This window comes from Dendrobium catenatum, unplaced genomic scaffold, assembly GCF_001605985.2.
Source record: "Dendrobium catenatum unplaced genomic scaffold, ASM160598v2 fragScaff_scaffold_53, whole genome shotgun sequence".
NCBI lineage: Eukaryota > Viridiplantae > Streptophyta > Magnoliopsida > Asparagales > Orchidaceae > Dendrobium > Dendrobium catenatum.
In genome coordinates, this window is record NW_021318515.1 from 956,328 (window position 1) to 973,926 (window position 17,599).

At 36.1% G+C, this 17,599-nt stretch overlaps 1 protein-coding gene across 2 annotated transcripts; it reads left to right on the plus strand.

Annotated features, from left to right (window-relative positions):
- Positions 1-6,058: 6,058 nt before the first annotated feature.
- On the plus strand, positions 6,059-17,438 carry LOC110092997 (polyadenylate-binding protein RBP47-like). 2 transcript variants are annotated; one of them, XM_028694483.1, is made up of 6 exons: positions 6,059-6,536; positions 10,447-10,906; positions 15,209-15,276; positions 15,359-15,489; positions 15,602-15,698; positions 16,988-17,438. In XM_028694483.1, exons 1-6 carry the CDS (start codon positions 6,195-6,197, stop codon positions 17,156-17,158), a joined length of 1,269 nt encoding a protein of 422 aa, XP_028550316.1. In that variant the 5' UTR covers positions 6,059-6,194; the 3' UTR covers positions 17,159-17,438. The 2 variants fall into 2 exon arrangements, with proteins under 2 accessions (XP_028550316.1, XP_020673387.1); XM_020817728.2 differs by having other exon boundaries at positions 6,060-6,536; positions 10,447-10,897; positions 16,988-17,158.
- The last annotated feature ends 161 nt before the right edge of the window (positions 17,439-17,599 follow it).

A 17,599-nucleotide genomic window follows, 5' to 3' on the forward strand; every position in this document is an offset into this window, starting at 1 on the left:
ATATATATAATATATATATATATATATATAATATATATATATATATATTAAATATATCATATAAATAATATATATATTATATATATATATTATATATTTACTAATATATATATAATATATTAATTCCATACTTTATTATCAATAATTTTGCATTTTCATATGAAATTATATTTAAGAAACTAATATATGTATATAAGTTGGAGTAAGGTCAACCCTATTTTCTCACATATCAAGTTTCAATTCACAATATCATTTTTTTAAATAAATGAAATAAAAGAGTTATTGTTACTCTACAATCGCCATACCATATCGCATATAAAATATGAGTAAAATGTCCACAATATAATCGGCACTTATATCTCCCATTCACACATGCCACTTAAAACTTTTAATGAACCCCCAAGTGCATAACATAGTCATAATAGAGCAAGTATATTCCAACACATTAATCATCTCATAATCAGAGCATAACATAGATAGTCCGATAATAGTATGCAATTGTATTAGGACCAAACACATAATTCAAAGTGTAATTTTAATTTATATAATAGAAGCACCAGAATATCTTAGAAAATACATGATGAGCATATGCAATTTATACAAAACTAAAAAGCTAAAGCATCTGTTATGTTATATATATAAGTAAGTTCAATATTTTAGATACATATTTAAATTTCTTCAAATTTACCAAATTTTTACAGAGGTTACATAAAAATGCTAATATGGTTCACTTTGATAGCCTGTATTGAGGTTTAGAAGTGACCTACTTTATATTAAAAATTCAGATAAATCAAGAACAATAAAATTTTTATTTTTATAGTCATTTATCCATAACAAAGTGGGTAATGATATACTAATAGTTATACGGTGAAATAATTTTCAAACTTTAAAAATAAATACATTTTAAGATATCTTAATTTAAATCCTTGAAATTGAAAAAAAAAAGAGAGTGTGTAACCTACCTGAAGCTCCGATATTTCTCAAATTATGCTTAATGGATGTTCTCGAGTTCTGGCCCTCAAACCTCTCTTCCTACATCTTCTCATCAATTTTCTTATACTTTCTTCTCCGCAAGGCTGGTTGGGAATGAGATTAGTGCAAGTGATTTGAGATATTTTAATATAAATCCGACCCCGGACCCGCCCCGGCGGGTTGCCGGGTTGACCCGACATGACCCGACATGGCAGCGGGGAAGCGGGGCAGCGGGCAGCGGGCAGGGGGCGGGGGCAGCGGGCAGAGGGCGGGAGATTCGAAATTTTTGAATTAAACGGGTTGGCGGGTTGACCCGGCAACCCGCCGGGTCATCCCGAACCCGACCCGTTTTTGAAACGGGTCGATTTCTGGAACCCGAACCCGACCCGTTTTGAAATCGGGTCGGGTTCAACCCGGATTTTCCGGGTCGGGTTTTCGTGTCGTGTCAAATATTGACACCCCTAACCAAAACCTATTTTTTTGTCCAAAAAACTAAGATCTCAAAACCAGGGGGCCAACACCCCTAGCACCGTGGCGCTCATAGATCAAATTTTATATCTTAGATTTTTACTTCTCAGAATCCAAAGCTTGGTTACCAACTAATCCAATAAACATTCTAAGACTCATACTTACTAATTAACTTAAACTTGATGATCTTCACTAGAAGATTACCTGAATTTCAGATGATGGGTATTACATCATGGTTGGTGAGTAATCGAGGTTGGATGAATCATAATCACACTACAGGAAAAATGCCCATTACCGGAGGTTCTAACCGGCGGTTCATGGACCGCCGGTGTTATCGGCGGTGTGACCGCCAGCTTTTAACGGCGGCCTAACCGATGATTTTGCTATGTTAAACCGCCGGTACTAGCGGCGGTCCCTAAACCAACGGTAAACCGCCGGACATCAATATGAACCGGCGGTTTACCGGCGGCTTGGACCGCCGTTGATAAGTGATTTTTCTGGAAAGCCGCCGGTAGAAGCCCTAATACGACCAAACCCGCGCCTCGCATTTCATTTTTACTCTTTCCTTCTCTCTCTCGGTCGCTCTGTCGTCGCCTACGCTCGCCTCCGCTCGTCCGACGGCCGCCGACAAATCTACTCTGACCGCGGACCCCAATCTGACCGCCGCCGACGGTAATACCGACGGCTATAACCGCCAGATACCGCCGGTAAATGAACCGACGATCTACGGCGCTTGCCGGCGGTTTAAGAAACAAACGACGCCCGCTTTAACCGCCGGAAGGCCGTCGGTAATATGACCGCCGGTCAGCCGTCGGTCAGATAACCGGCGGCGTAACCGCCGGAAAACCGCCGCCAACATAAACCGCCGGTACAAAACCGCCGGTACATGTTTCCTACGCGATTTTTTTCGGCGGCGGGAATACCGCCGCAAAGCCGCCGGTAATCCATAAAACCGCCGGTTAATCTATAGTAACTGCGTGATTTTGACATTTTTCCTGTAGTGTCAGGTGATTGTAGTTTAAGGGCTGTAGTCAGTGGACTATGGAAATTTGATGATCGTAGTCGGCAGTCGATTGAGATCAGAAGGATCGCAATCGGATGAGGTGATGGTGGTCTGAGGATCGTATATGGTTTGAAAGACTGTGGTCAAATGATGGTAGTCCGAGGACTATATGTGATAACCAAAATTTTCGAAATAAATTTTTTAAATGAAAAATCTGAATTTCAGCGCCATGTCTTGTCAAAAAAGGAAGATGATAAATGAAAGGAAAGAGGAGAGAGAGAGAAAAAAAGAGAAAAGTTGATTTTAGCAGTCAGATCACTTCGCTATTTTTGTTGAACTTGCTCATATTGTGGAATGTAACTCTGATTCTACTTCTGTTTTCAAATATTTTAATTTGAATCGTTTAATTCTCTCTGGAACTGATATTATTGCATTTTATCCAGATTTATTAAACTTCTACTTCGTGACTTTATATATGATATCATAATGATTATTCTGAAAATTTTGACTGTAATATTTTTAAATTTTACAAGTAAAATAGAAGTTATTGAAGTTTGTATGATTTTTCCTGAATAGAAATAAGTATTTCTATTTAAGCATATTGTTGTTAGTTTATTACATTGACATTGCTACTCTTAATTTACTGTATTGATATAATTTACGATAGTCTTTATCGATGCTTTAATTTTATCGATGTATATGACTCATTTACAGATTGTCACAGATTGATAGAACTATCCGACATCTGTTTATAGTTTTGAGATATTTACTGGTTTAATAATTTTATATTGTACTGCTTTACTGGTTTCCGTATCATAATATTTTACTATTTATCTACTCTATTACTACTATATGTGAAATTTATCATTTTCCACTGATTCATGATCATATGATTGTTATTAGTATTGAACTGATTAGACATGCATAATGCTTCTTTATTATGCTTTGGTTCAGTTGTAGGATTTGGTGACATATTGGGCTATTTGGCTCACTATATATTGTTTCAATAATTTTATGTCAGTGCAGAGGATTAGGAGTGTAAGGCTGATCAAGTTTCTTCAGATTTACTATTAGTCATTTTTTTGTATATATTTATTCTTTTGTAATCAGGATTGAAATGATAAATTATATTTATATGATTCATAAGTATTGTATATAATTTTGGATAAATGAATAGAGATGCATATGAATATTTTAATCAGTAGAATTTGTTTCCACTAATACTTGATTTTATTAATGATAAATAAAATTAAATAGTTCTAATTATTGCTAATAAAAGATAAAAGAAAGAATTCTTTTAAATTAGATTTAGGGGCATCACACTATACTCAAGCGACAGTGGTATGGGGACCATAGTCAGCCAATGACAGAGGTCAAATTGACCATGGTTGGGTGATGGAGGTTGAAGGGACCATAATTGAGCAACTGATGTATGAAGAACCATTGCTATGTGATGTTAGTTGAAGGGATTGTAGTCGTTAGGTGACTGAGCTTAGGAGGACTGTAGTTTTGGTGATGGTGGTATGATGACCATATTTGGCGGACGGTGGCCAAGGATAGTAGTTGGCGAGCAATAGATGTCGGAAGGACCATGTTTGGACAATGTTGGTTTGATGACCGTAGTTGACTACGGTTAACGGTAATCTGAAGGGTATAGTCGATGGAAGGTTTGAAAACAGTGGTCAGGAGACAAAAGTTATGATGATCGTGGCCAGATGAAAGTCAAATGACGATGGTTGAGTAGAGGCCTGACAGAGGAGGCCGAACGGAGGTTAGTTGACATGGAGGTTTGGCGGCAACGACTAGCCTGAGGCTTGGTGGTGGCGGCTGAGTTGAGGTCCGATGACAATCAACTAGTGAAAGTCTGGAGGCGATGGTGCTCGTATGGAGCTCCAAGATTCTTCAAGCTTCAAAGCTCTCTTGGATCTATATCCCAAGGCCCCAATCTCCTCCTTATGCAAAGACAATGTGTTGGGCTTATTTATAAATTTATTGGGGTGGCATACCCTATAAATATGAAGAATATTTGGAGCAAATTCGGAGTGCTCCATCAAACAACCCATATTGATTCCTGAATCAGGGAGTGTTTCTTTAGCATTTATGTGTCTAAATGATATCAAAATCAAGCAACCGTGGGCTCGTTGGCTTGTCTCATCAAGTCGCTCGATTTGACTATAAATATGTTATATTTGAATATCATTTGATCACCTAATTAATATTTTAAAACTTCCAAAGATGCTTCAAGCATTTGATTTGGGTCATTTGGGATTAGACTTGATCAATTTTGATGTTGTTGGATTTATCTCGTTGAGACATTTGGTTCGAAGATATGTTTGCTGAAATTGAAGTTCATATGGTCCCGAATTCATTTTTAAAAGTTTTCAATCTGAATATGCCCTGAGTTTTGTGCCCGATCAAATCGATTTTTGGTGACGTATCAAATTTGATGTATTAAATTCAACCCATGTTAAAAAAAATGTAAAAGTAGACTTAAAAAAACCTTGATTATAAAGTATTAATTTTTTTATTAGATATAGACTTTGTTTGGGACAGTTTTGACTACTGTTGTTTCGTTACTTAAAAAATTTTATTTTAAAAAGTTGAATTAGAAAATATTAAGAAAGCTACCCCAAATTAAACCTTAAATGAGAATTTGACTCTTAATATGATATATTGAGAGAAAAGATTCATGTAGCTGGTCCCATATAGTAGAATACTATCGTTATTTTTGTTATGATATATTGAAGATGGAAATCCGATTGTGGCCGCTGGGCGGGGTATTGTGCATTGGGATAGCTCCTTTGTTGAGCTCCCAGCAATGTACTATATCAGTCGTAATCCAGGGGTATCATTGACAGTGACAATGCATACATTGTTCATATTTTTAAGAATTGCCAAAAACCGCAATGCTGGAGTTCTCGGCCTTAGTTTTGGGAGAATTTCAGTTGGCTCAAACTTTTCCAAAATGTCATTTTTAAACATGTGAATAGGAGATTCAATTGTGCATCCCATTTTTGTGCCCGAAGGGCAATTGATTGTAATTTTGTTTGGTTTTTTTTTCTGATTTAGTTTCTCAAAACATTCCTCTGGATTTTTTAGATATCCTTAGGAATGATTTGAGTATACATAGTCATTCTCAGGGCCTTTTTATTTGCCCTTTTCGTGTACTTACTTTTTCTGATATAATGCATAATGCAAATGTTTCAGCAATAAATCGATCTTCTAATAAAAAAATTTACCAAAAAAAATGCCCTTTCTTTTTTTATTGCTCACTATGGATTTTTTTTCCTATTGTAATAAGAAAATTAATGAAAACAAAACTTGCGGGCTTCATATCGTTCTTTCCCATCTAAAATTTTTTTTTATTATTTTTTTTTTTTATTTTCTCGTAAGCAGTTTGATATTATTATTTTTATTTAAAATTTTAATTGGACGTGTAACATGAGGGGGCAGGGGCTAACCGCCTGAGGTCGTGCTGTAACCGGCACAAACGCGGATTTCGTCTACCGCGTCGCCAAACACGGTTGACACAATCCAACGGCTGTTGTCGCCTAATCCTTTCATCTCCAACAGCTGTGATCAAACTCGTTTCGAAGCCGCCCTCTGGTATTTGATGATCCCAAATCCACGGGCTTCTCTCTCTCTCTCTGGCTTTGCTATTTTCGCATTGCGACCCGGCCCTCATCGCTCACCACTCTCTCTCTCACCATCTCTCTCGGAATCTCTCGTCTTATATTGAAACTTGCCCGATATGATGCAGCCGCAGGCTGCCGGTGGAGAGCATCAGAAGAACAAACCCTTGCCGCAGCCGTGGGTGCCGATGCAGTACCCAGCGGCAGCTGCAGCGGCGGCGGCGATGGCTATGCAGCAGCAGATGATGGGAGTTGTGCCTCCGTCGCCGGCACAGTACGCACCGCACTATCTTACATACCCGCCGCCGCCGCCGCAGTACCACCAGCCGGCGCCGTCGCAGACGGCCATGGGTGGGTTGGGTCCTTCGTCGAGCGAGGAGAACAAGTCGATCTGGGTCGGTGATCTCCATTATTGGATGGATGAGAATTACCTCCATAGCTGCTTTGGCCACACCGGCGAGGTAAAAAATTTGTCATTTGGGCATCATCATTCTTTGTCTTATGCTTACCTTGCGCTTATATCTGTTCTTGAGTTTATATTTGACTTCTTGGGTATATACATGACTTCATAATTAAGATAAATGATGCATATTGTTTGCCAGGTTTTGTAAACTTATAGATGTATAAAAAGGAAGAAGACTCGTTCAAGAAGTTCAAATGATGAACATTTAATAAAGTTAAAACCATTAAAAAGGGTTTTGATTGAAAACTATTGAACGGGGGCAGGTTCAATTATATAATATGTTAATTTTAGTAAGGATTCAATTTGATTACTGGAGAATGCATGGCATCATTAGTATATAAGCAGTTCTCCCACATCCAAATTAAAGGAAAGTTGAAGAAAAACGAAGAGGAATACAATGTCGACAGGTTTGCTTGAATAAAGGGCAACATGATATTTTCATTCTGAAGTGTTTATGTCGACAGGTTGTAATTGATTTTTAATTGACATTAATTTTTCGCCTTTAGTGTGTCAGATAAGTTATAAAATCTAGTTTTAGAAAGTTAATATTGGATAATAAATCTCAATTGGGATTGCTGATTGACAAACATTGTCTTTTAACTTTGGATTTATGAATTCTTGGTGATTTATTTTAGCTGAAGTTGGACATGTGGATTGTGTGAGTTCAATTAATAATAGTTGATTAGAGAAATTAACTTGTGTGATCTTCATAGTTCTGGCTGCTGATGCAATTTGTGAACTAATTTGAGATCAATTTATTGGAACAGTGGCATGAACTGCTGCAAACATTCTCATCACATTGAATTTACGTGTCCACTGTCTTAATGACTTACCCAACATGGCCACATTTTTTATGTTTTACTTCAACGGCCACATTTTTTATGAAGAAAACTTTTTTTTTTTTTTCATTTAGTTAACCAGTTCCATTTATGTAATGTGGTTGCTGCTCTATTCATTGTCAACATAGCCAATGCATAAATCTTTCTTGTATAGTCCTAAATGAAACTTCAGGCCATGGCAGGGTGTAGCTTTGAATTGCAAAAAACTCTTCAGGAATAGTTATTTTGGTGCATATCACACTTATGTTTATTTCTTTGGACGTATAACATTGATATATTGATATTTCCGGCTTAACATTATGCATTACAACCAAGAAATCATTAGATGTCTATTCTTGTGAAGAATTCAACATCATTATCATAAAAACTGTTAGTGACCTTATCACAACTATTTTGTGTTAGCTGGTAAATCCTCATGTTTCATTTATGCCCATCGGGCATTTCCTGCGGTGCTAAATCCATTCTTCTCAAATCATTTTGAACATGCTCTATCCATGTTATCTTATGTCTACTTATCTCCTTCACAATCCTCCAACATGAATATTATCCACTCATCTTGCATTTTTTATCCTTCATCATACATCTCCATGTCACCTGTCTATTTTTACTTATCTTATTTTCAATAAATGATGCTTCAACTCTTGCTTTAAGATCATGTTTTTGTTTATCCTTACTAGTTTTGTCATATAGCTATCTTAACATTCTTATTTTTATAATACTCAATTTAGGCTTCATTTGGATTCTTTGTTTTACATGCTTTTTCTTTTATAAAAGTATTTTCTAACATTCCATGTTTAGATGCTATATGCAAAACATTATGTTCAACATCTCTAAAATATGAGCACAGTGTCCTTCTACCATTTGATATTGGGCAATTCGTGGTTTGCCTCTGGTAGCAATAATACAACCAAAATGTCCTCACTTCTCCTGATAATTACAAAGACAAAAAAAAATCCAAATAAAAAGGGATCAAAACTTTAGTCATGACATGTGATTGTGTGCAAAATAGTGCATCAGATAAGAAGTATCAAAATTGGGGTAGGATAGAACTTGGTCAGCGCTAGACCTTTCAGCCTTGAATAAATTTTATGGCAGATTTCAAATCAATTAAAAACTTTTATATTCGATCGCTTTGATTGTTTCATTTATTTTATGCCTCAATTTCAACTTTTTAGCCTTTGACAACAACAACAACATCAAGCCTTTGTCCCAGTACGTGGGGTCAGCTACATGAATCCTTTTTCGCCATTGTCTTGTTAAAAGTTAAATTATCATTTAAATCTAATGAACAAATATCATTTCTAATATTTTCTAACTAAGTCTTTTTAGGTCTACCTCTACCTTTCTTAACATAAGTCAAATTTAATACCTCAACTTTCCTAACAGAGTCATCGGAAGGCCTCCGTTTAATGTGGCCAAACCATCTAAGGCGACTCTCTCTAATCTTATCTTCCACTGGAGCTACTCCAACCTTTTCACATATATGCTCATTTCGCATCCTATCTCTAAGGGTAAAGCCACTCATCCACCTAAGCATCCTCATCTCTGCAATACTTAACTTAGTATTATGCTTCTCTTTTAATGGCCAACATTCAACACCATAAAGCATTGCAGGTCTCCCCACAATCTTATAGAATTTTCCCTTAAGTTTGAGGGACTTTTCTATCGCACAACAAGCCCGAAGCATTTCTCCACTTCAACCATCCAACTTGAATTCTGCTGATAATATCCCCATCTATTTCACCATTACTCTGAACAATAGTGCCAAGATATCTAAAATGTGTACTCTTATTAATGACTTGATTGCCCAAAGTCACAATCCCCTCACTAGGTCTATTGCTACTAAAATTACACTCCATATATTCAGTTTTGGATATACTCAAGCGAAAACCTTTAGACTCTAAGGTCGACCTCCATAATTCAAGTTTACCTTCAACTCCCTCTTTAGTCTTATCGAGAAGAAGAATATCATCAGCAAAAAGCATACACTAAGGTACATCCTCTTGCAAATGTCTAGTGAGAACATCCATGACTAAAGCAAATATATATGGACTTAAGGCTGATCCTTGATGTAATCCAACCGAAATAGGAAAATACTTAGTCAAACCACCTTGTGTTTGAACACAAGCAATAGCTCATGCATACATATCTTTAATGATTTGAATATAAGCATTATTAACTCATTTCTTTTCAAGAACTCTCCATAGCACTTCTCTAGGAACTTTATCATATGCTTTCTCTAAATCAATAAATATCATATGTAGATCCTCCTTATTTTATCTATATTTCACCATTTTTTAAGTAACTAATTGCTTTTCTTGTTTCTTATCTTCGTTACTCAATGGTCACATGCTAATGCAAAATTAAGTGTAGCTTCTCCATTACATTTATTTCTCCTATTTCATACTCATCAAGTATCCTCTCATAGCACATCCTATTAGATATCTTTTCTTCGTCATATATGCCATTAAAGTTGTTCATTCATCTCTTTCCAAAATTACTTTTTAAAACTATCTTCTAATTCAACTAGAGGAGTATAAGCACCAACGACATTTAGATTGTCCTCATTGATAATTTTCTTAATAGAAATCGCCCCATCATTAATCCTTCCCATCTAAAAAATTTTCTCTTAGCAACCTATTCACTATTATCCTTATGACATTGTCAACATTTCACCCAATGTCCTTGAACTATCTCCTTTTATGAGAATTGTCTTTTCTAAATCTACTGTGTTTTCTAAGATTGGTTTTATTTTTTTTTATTTTAATTAAGGTCAATAATTGAGAAAAAAATGTTTTAAGATGTTATATTTTGGAGAGGTTGCTTTGATAAATTATGCAAGCCACTTCAATGTAGTGTTTTTCTTTATTTATTATTTGTGTAGCCTGAAAATTATATCTTCCTTTGCTTCTTACCTGTATTGAAAAGTAAATAATCAAGAACCTTACGTAAGGTTACTAGGAATGCTGCTTCTTTTAGGGAGAATTTTAGCCGTTGGATCACATTGTTCCCTTATTTTGGCCGATCTTTGATGCTCACTAATCACTTTGCTTTATGAACTTTGTACAGGTTGTTGCTATTAAAGTTATCCGAAATAAGCAGACAGGACAGTCAGAGGGATATGGTTTTGTAGAATTTTTTACCCATGCTGCAGCTGAAAAGGTGTTGCAGACATTCAATGGTCATCTAATGCCAAATGCAGATCACCCGTTTCGATTAAATTGGGCATCATTTAGCATGGGTGATAGGCGTTCAGATACTACTTCTGATCATTCAATATTTGTTGGTGATTTAGCTTCTGATGTTACCGATAACATATTGCAAGAACTGTTTGCTAGCAGATACACATCAGTAAAAGGCGCCAAAGTTGTTATTGATGTAAACACTGGCCGCTCTAAAGGTTATGGATTCGTTAGATTTGGAGACGATAATGAAAAAGCACACGCCATGACTGATATGAATGGTGTATATTGCTCCAGTAGACCTATGCGCATTGGTGCTGCAACGCCTAGAAAGTCAAGTAAGCCATGTATATTTTTGCTTATGCTAAGCTTTTCTAAATGCCACTCTTGATGGTTCCCATTCATTTATCATGATCTACTCATTCTTGCTTAATTTGTATGTATCTGCTTTCTGATATGTAATTCATTGTTATGGCCACGATAAGTATGTAGGTGTTCTTATGAATTATGGCTTTTTGTTTGTACTTTTCATTACATGTCACTTCAATCAAGAGCAAAGGATAAGAGCATTGTAGCTTTCACTGCAAAGGCACGCCCATAGATATGAGGAATTTTCTCTTTTTAGAGAGAGAATGACTATTTTCATTCTAAATTCAATATATCTTCTACCTTAAATAATCTGCAAACTCAAAATCATAATATTGAATATTATTTATAACCAACACTGCCTTCATTATTGCACTGCACCTTGTTGGCTTGATTGATATAGTTTGCATCGCTACTCTTTGACACCGTAATGTCTGAAGCTTATTCTTTCAAAAGCTTTAACCAAATGGAGGACTCTATGGTGCAACAAGGAAAAGGAGACCTCCAAAGTAGCAACATCTCTATCGCTTAAATGGGAAAATTTATTTGAAGTTGTCTCAATTTGTGAACTTAGTTCAAAGAAAAAGGAAAGATGAACACCTCCCTGGGCTAGGACAAAAAGAAGGAGATCCTAATTTTTGGGCATAGGATGAAGTGAACTCCTTGATTATGTTATGGTTGTGAAATTCTATGACTCCAAAAATTAGGGATACTTTCATTTTCTTATCCACAACAAAGGACATATGGGGTGCTGCCTGGCAAACCTTCTCAACAGCTCGGGATGCTGCTCATGTCTTTAAAATTAAGATCAAGGTGGGAAGCACAAAACAATGAAGCAAGATCGTGATTGAATATGCCACTCCCCTTTAACGCTTGTGGAAAGAACTTAATCACTACAGATTTATAGTGACCAAGTATCCAGAAGATGCTGCAATCCTGAAAAGCTTTATTGAGAAGGATATAATGTATGAATTTCTTGTAGGATTAATGCAAAGTTTGACAATGTTAGATTTCAGATCCTTGACTAAGAGGAGACACCTTCATTAAATGCCACCATTTCTCTCATTCATGTTAAGGGAAGCCGACAAGGGGTAATGCTGGAACCAAAGGCTGTTGAAGGTTCAACAATGATGATAACCAAAGAAGCGCCATTGAAGAAAATATATAAGGTATCCTCAAAACCTAAAGACAATAGAAACTTCCTTTAGTGCAATTATTGTAAGAAATCAAGAAACACAAATGAGACATCTTGGAAGTTACATGGAAAGCCCTCAAGTAAGGAGTGAAATAAAATAAGGGGACAAAATAAAGGGACATCATAAGCTAACACTACAACAAGTCAGCCCAGCCCAGAAACCAATCCAGCTTTAGAGAGCTCAACAAAGAAGATATTTATAGGCTAAAATAACTCTTAGTATCCCTAGAAAAACCACTTGCATCTTATTCTATTGCACTTTCAAGTAAGTTTCCTATATCCATCGAATTAAGTGTCTCTAGATAGCATTTGAAAGATTTATGGATCATTAACTTAGGAGCTATATATCACATGACATACTCCATTACCGACTTCATCAATGATACTCCTTACCCGACTGATAAGAAAGTCATCATTATTGATGGTTCTCTTATCATAGTAGCAGGCCAAGGACATACCTCTCTCTCACTCTAAAAAATGTGCTTCACGTACCTCAATTATCCACAAACCTAATCTCCATACAAAAACTTACAAGTCGACCTCTAGTTATTACACATCGTACTACAAAACACTTCTTCATACTAAATGATCAATTCAGTCGAAGATCGTAAAGCCGACTCCTCAAGATGAACGAAAAGATGAATATCATATTGTACTATTCTTGATCGTGCTGTACGATTTAACCTGGTCTTTGTATTATTTGAACGGGATGATTTATTTTATTTTGATCGTTCAATACAATCTTGATTGTACTATACGAATGAACATAGCCTACATAAGGGAAGGAAAATATCATTGCTAAAGCACACGACCTTCTCAATCTTCTTCTTCCATTCTCTCAAATCTTTGTCCCTAGTCATCCTGATGGAAGACAAGAGAGCCCGAGTTCTCCTCGGAAGTTCCTCTCGTCCCAAGTAGACTATAAGTTCCAATCCTTGGATGATGAAGCTGCCTACCACTGATATAGAGCCCGCTAAAATCACGCCATCTAAGATTATCAACTAGGAACACATTCACTATCAGGTATTAGATCTCTTCACAGGTACTACCCTTCATCTTATTCATACACTTTCCTTTCCCTTCAATAATAAACTACTTTTTGAAATTTGTGTAAGTCTTAGAATCAATGTCGAACGCACTTCACTACAATTCGAAGTTTGTCGACGCCCCGTAGAAATTACTTATTAAGATTTTCATGAACTTTTGCATGTATCCATTGCTGTCTCCAAACCCCCACGATATCCCCACAGTTGGTTATTACAATTGGGCTCATGTCACTCTTACACTTAAGAAATTAAGGTCAAGGTTAAGCCACTGCCCTTTAAGGCTTGTGGCAAGAACTTAATCACTACAGATGTATAGAGACCAAATGTCTAAAAGATGCTGTAATCCTAAAATCTTTATTGAGAAAGATAAAGTGTATGATTTTCTTGTATGATTAAATACGGAGTTTGACAAGGTTAGAGTTCAGATCCTTGGCAAAGAGGAGACACCTTCATTAAATGATACAATTTCTCTCATTCGTGCTGAGGAAAGCCGACGAATGGTAATGCTGGAACCAAAGGCTATTGAAGCTTCAACAATGGTGACAACCAAAGAGGCACTATGAAAGGAAAGAGTTAAGGATTCCTCAAAATCTAAAGACGATAAATACTCCCTTTGGTGTAACTATTGCAAGAAATTAAGACATATAAATGAGAACTATTAGAAGTTATTTGGAAAGCCCCCAAGTAAGAAGTGGAATAAAAAAAAGTGAACAAAATAAAAGGACATCACAAGCTAACACTACAACTTAGCTCAGCTCAGAAACACAGTCCAACTCCAGAGAACTCAATAAAGAAGATATTAATAGGCTAAAACAACTCCTGATATCTCTTGAAAAAACACCTAAATCTTATTATCGTTCTCTTTCAAGTAAGTTTCATATATCCATCAGTTTAAGCGTCTCTAGAAAGCATTTGAACGGTTTATGAACACTATCTGAACTTTTCCAATTGATGTCATCATTTTCTTAAAGAATTATGGTTTTGTGATTCATTATTCTATGAAACATCAATCGATGTCATGTGCCACCTACAAATTAATATTTTAGCTTTATTTAAATAATTTCCTTTTCAATTTTGCATGATAACAACGCTTTTCTTTTTAATAGCCACATATTTTCGTGCTTAAAGCTTACACGAGTCAAGTATAATATTTTTTTTAACGTAGCTTTTTTGTGATCATGATCAAGCTTTTATTGGAATATTTGTTGGATAATTACTTGACGAATGTAGTCAAAATTCCTAGTTGCTATCAAAACAATTAGCAAGGTCTGTTCGTTTTTTGTGTGCGCTAAATCTAATGTTGTTTTTTTGTTGGCTTACTTGTTTGTCTTAAGAAGTAATTGCAGGTTTGTGCTTGTCGTTTGCTGTATCTTGGTCCATTCGCTGGACTACTCGGCAAATAAGAGTTTATCTGATTGCAAAGCCTACAATTTAAATCATCTTTGTAATTCTCACATTTGCATTAATGGCTATTGATTCCCAAGCTTTTTTTTTTTGAGATAACAGCAACCCCAGTCGCAAAAGTCCGTAACCCCGCCCCTTTCCTCATCACTCATACAAGGGAGAAATTATTACGTATCCGGACTCCAATTAAAACGCAATACATGTCCTTGTACACAGTGTGTACAACTGTACACACAATACACAAATTATAAAATTATATACATAGTGTGTACAAATTTATATACATAATATACACATTATGTATAAGGACACGTGTTATATTTTTATTGGAGTCCGGACGTAACTCTACATCCGAGTTACGTCCGGACGATAGCCGCAACAAATAAATCTGTAAAAGGAATTTTCTTTGGGGTTGGGTGGAACCATTCGAGTGAAAATAAAAATTTATCAACTACTTGCAAACTGCATACGAGGAAAAAAAAGTATTCTGAAGCTGAAATAAAATAAAAAGGAAAAACATGCCAGTAATATGGCCTTCATGAGAGCAGAGGCTTATTTAAACAGTTAATTGTACGATTCATGGCTCTAATAATTGTTATTTATGTTGTTTTATATGTATTATACAATTCTCATTCTAGGTGCTTTTGGTTCCAACGGTTCATCCGTGCAAGTTTTTCAGCCCGATGGAGATTCAACAAATACAACCGTAATCTCTTCCTTTTGAGAGCTTAATGTTGTATAGAAGTATATAATTTGAATGCAGTATTGGTGATCTTTGAATGCCTTAGGTATTTGTTGGTGGGCTTGATCCTGCTGTTAGTGAAGATGAATTGAGGCAGTCTTTTTCTCTGTATGGAGATATTGCCTCTGTGAAAATTCCATCTGGGAAACAATGTGGTTTTGTGCAGTTTGTTCACAGGTAAATTTCTTTAAACTTTTTTATTCAATTATGATTTAGTAGAAGCTGAACAAGCGCATTTATTTTATTCTTTTGTTCTGTTTAAATTGATTGATTCTGGATCTTTTGACAGGAATAATGCGGAGGAAGCATTGCAGTCATTGAATGGAACAATTATTGGAAAGCAGCCAGTACGCCTGTCCTGGGGTCGCAACCCTGCAAATAAACAGGTTTGTATTCTTTGAATCGTGCTCTACTTTTACCTGAGTCTTTGGTACAACATCAATCGAATCCTTTTTTTGTTTTCTTTGATATGCTGTTCTAAGGTTACAAGTGTCAATTAGCACTAACTCTAAAACCTGATCAAATATCCAAATATGATGATAAACCTTACCTTTTTTTCCCCTACATCAATCCTTTTTTTATTCATTAAAACAGTACTAAATCATTTTTCAGCTTTCAATTATATTGGTTAATGACATGCTTAGTGTAGCAACATATGTTGTTTTATATTCATACAATGATAAATATAGCCCTTATAAGGTATGTTAAATCTAGAAAAAAGTATACCATATACCCCGCCATTTTTAATGTAAAAGCAAATCTTCCGCATGTGACGTAGTGTTTTTTTTTTTTTTTTTTTTTTTTGACATTTAGATCAATTAAGGCAACCTCACACACCACGAATACACCGGACTCGAACCCGAGACCTCTTACTTGGTGACCTAAGCTCCCAACCAATAGACCAATGTGAGATATGTACATGGTGTAATTTTTATTCCAGTAGGGTAGGATTAGTACTCCCTACTCCATTCCTAGGGTTTGTTTAGGTGATGTATTGCCCTCTTGTCTGATAGCAGGAAAATCAACCAACTCAAAGCAAGTGCTTGAGTATACTGCCATTGATAAAGACTTTGAAACCTTAAGCCCAATGTCTTGGGATCGAATCACGCCAACATTAAATTAGTGCTTTGATACTCAACCTTGAAAAAGAAAAGTATAGGCATGTTGGGTCATTTTGCCTACTCTCCTCATTTTCTATCCTGTGCTGATATTACCAAGTTTACCGAAAACCGAAATGCATATGCAGCACATTTGCAATCAGCTTTATGAAGTCATTTTTATGATTAATTATTCTGTGCGGACGCCGAAGCCGTCCGGAGACCAACCAGAATGTGCCATGTCACCCCTTTGCTCGGTACCACGGCTCAGTACTGCTCGGTACCGTTGACATGGCGCATTCTGGTTGGTCCCCGGACGGTGTTCTGCGTCCGGTGTCTGCACAGAATAATTTCTCCATTTACATTCACTTCCATCAAACCACTAATCCAAAAAAGCTTTAATCATTTAAGCCTTTAGGGTTTGGGTTTTTACAAAATGTTAATTTGTAGATTGTGAGAATCACCTGGGAGTGTTGTCCATTAATGAAGGGCATTTCTTACCTATATTCATTGGTAGGTTAATGATTCCATTAAAGCTATGATTGCTAATTCACTCGTTTACTTCAACGTTTTGCCAGTTGCGAGCTGATCTGAGCAGCTCATGGAACAATTTATATTATGGGCCTCAAATGTACGGCGGCGGCGGTGGCGGCGGCTACGGGTTTTCCCTTCCACCTCATGATCCCATGATGTATGCTGCAGCTTATGGAGCTTATCCTATCTATGGGAACCAACAGCAAGTGAACTGAAGGAATTTATCCAAATTCCAAACCAGAGTTCTACTCTTGAATTGAGGAATCCACAAGAAGCTAACACAAGATGGTAGAATTCCATTGTAATCAGCTTTAGACTTAGTGATTGATAAGCAGTCAGCTTCTTAGCTATAGATAAATTAGATCTATCATCTAAAATTTTGAACTGCAATGCTACACTAAAACTGGCGAAATCTTTAGTAGTGCACTACTTAGTTAAATTTTTTGACCTACTAATGATAATAAGATTACGATCTGTTTTTCAGTTCTTTTTACAGATAATTGGATTTGACAGTAAATAGATATATGACAAAATTGTGTATTGTGCTTCAACGAAATTGTTTTATTTCTTTGAGAATTTTTCCTGTTTATAGGGTTTTTGCAAGCATATATATATGAATGGACCCTCACTAAATATCAACAAAAATATTTGAACTA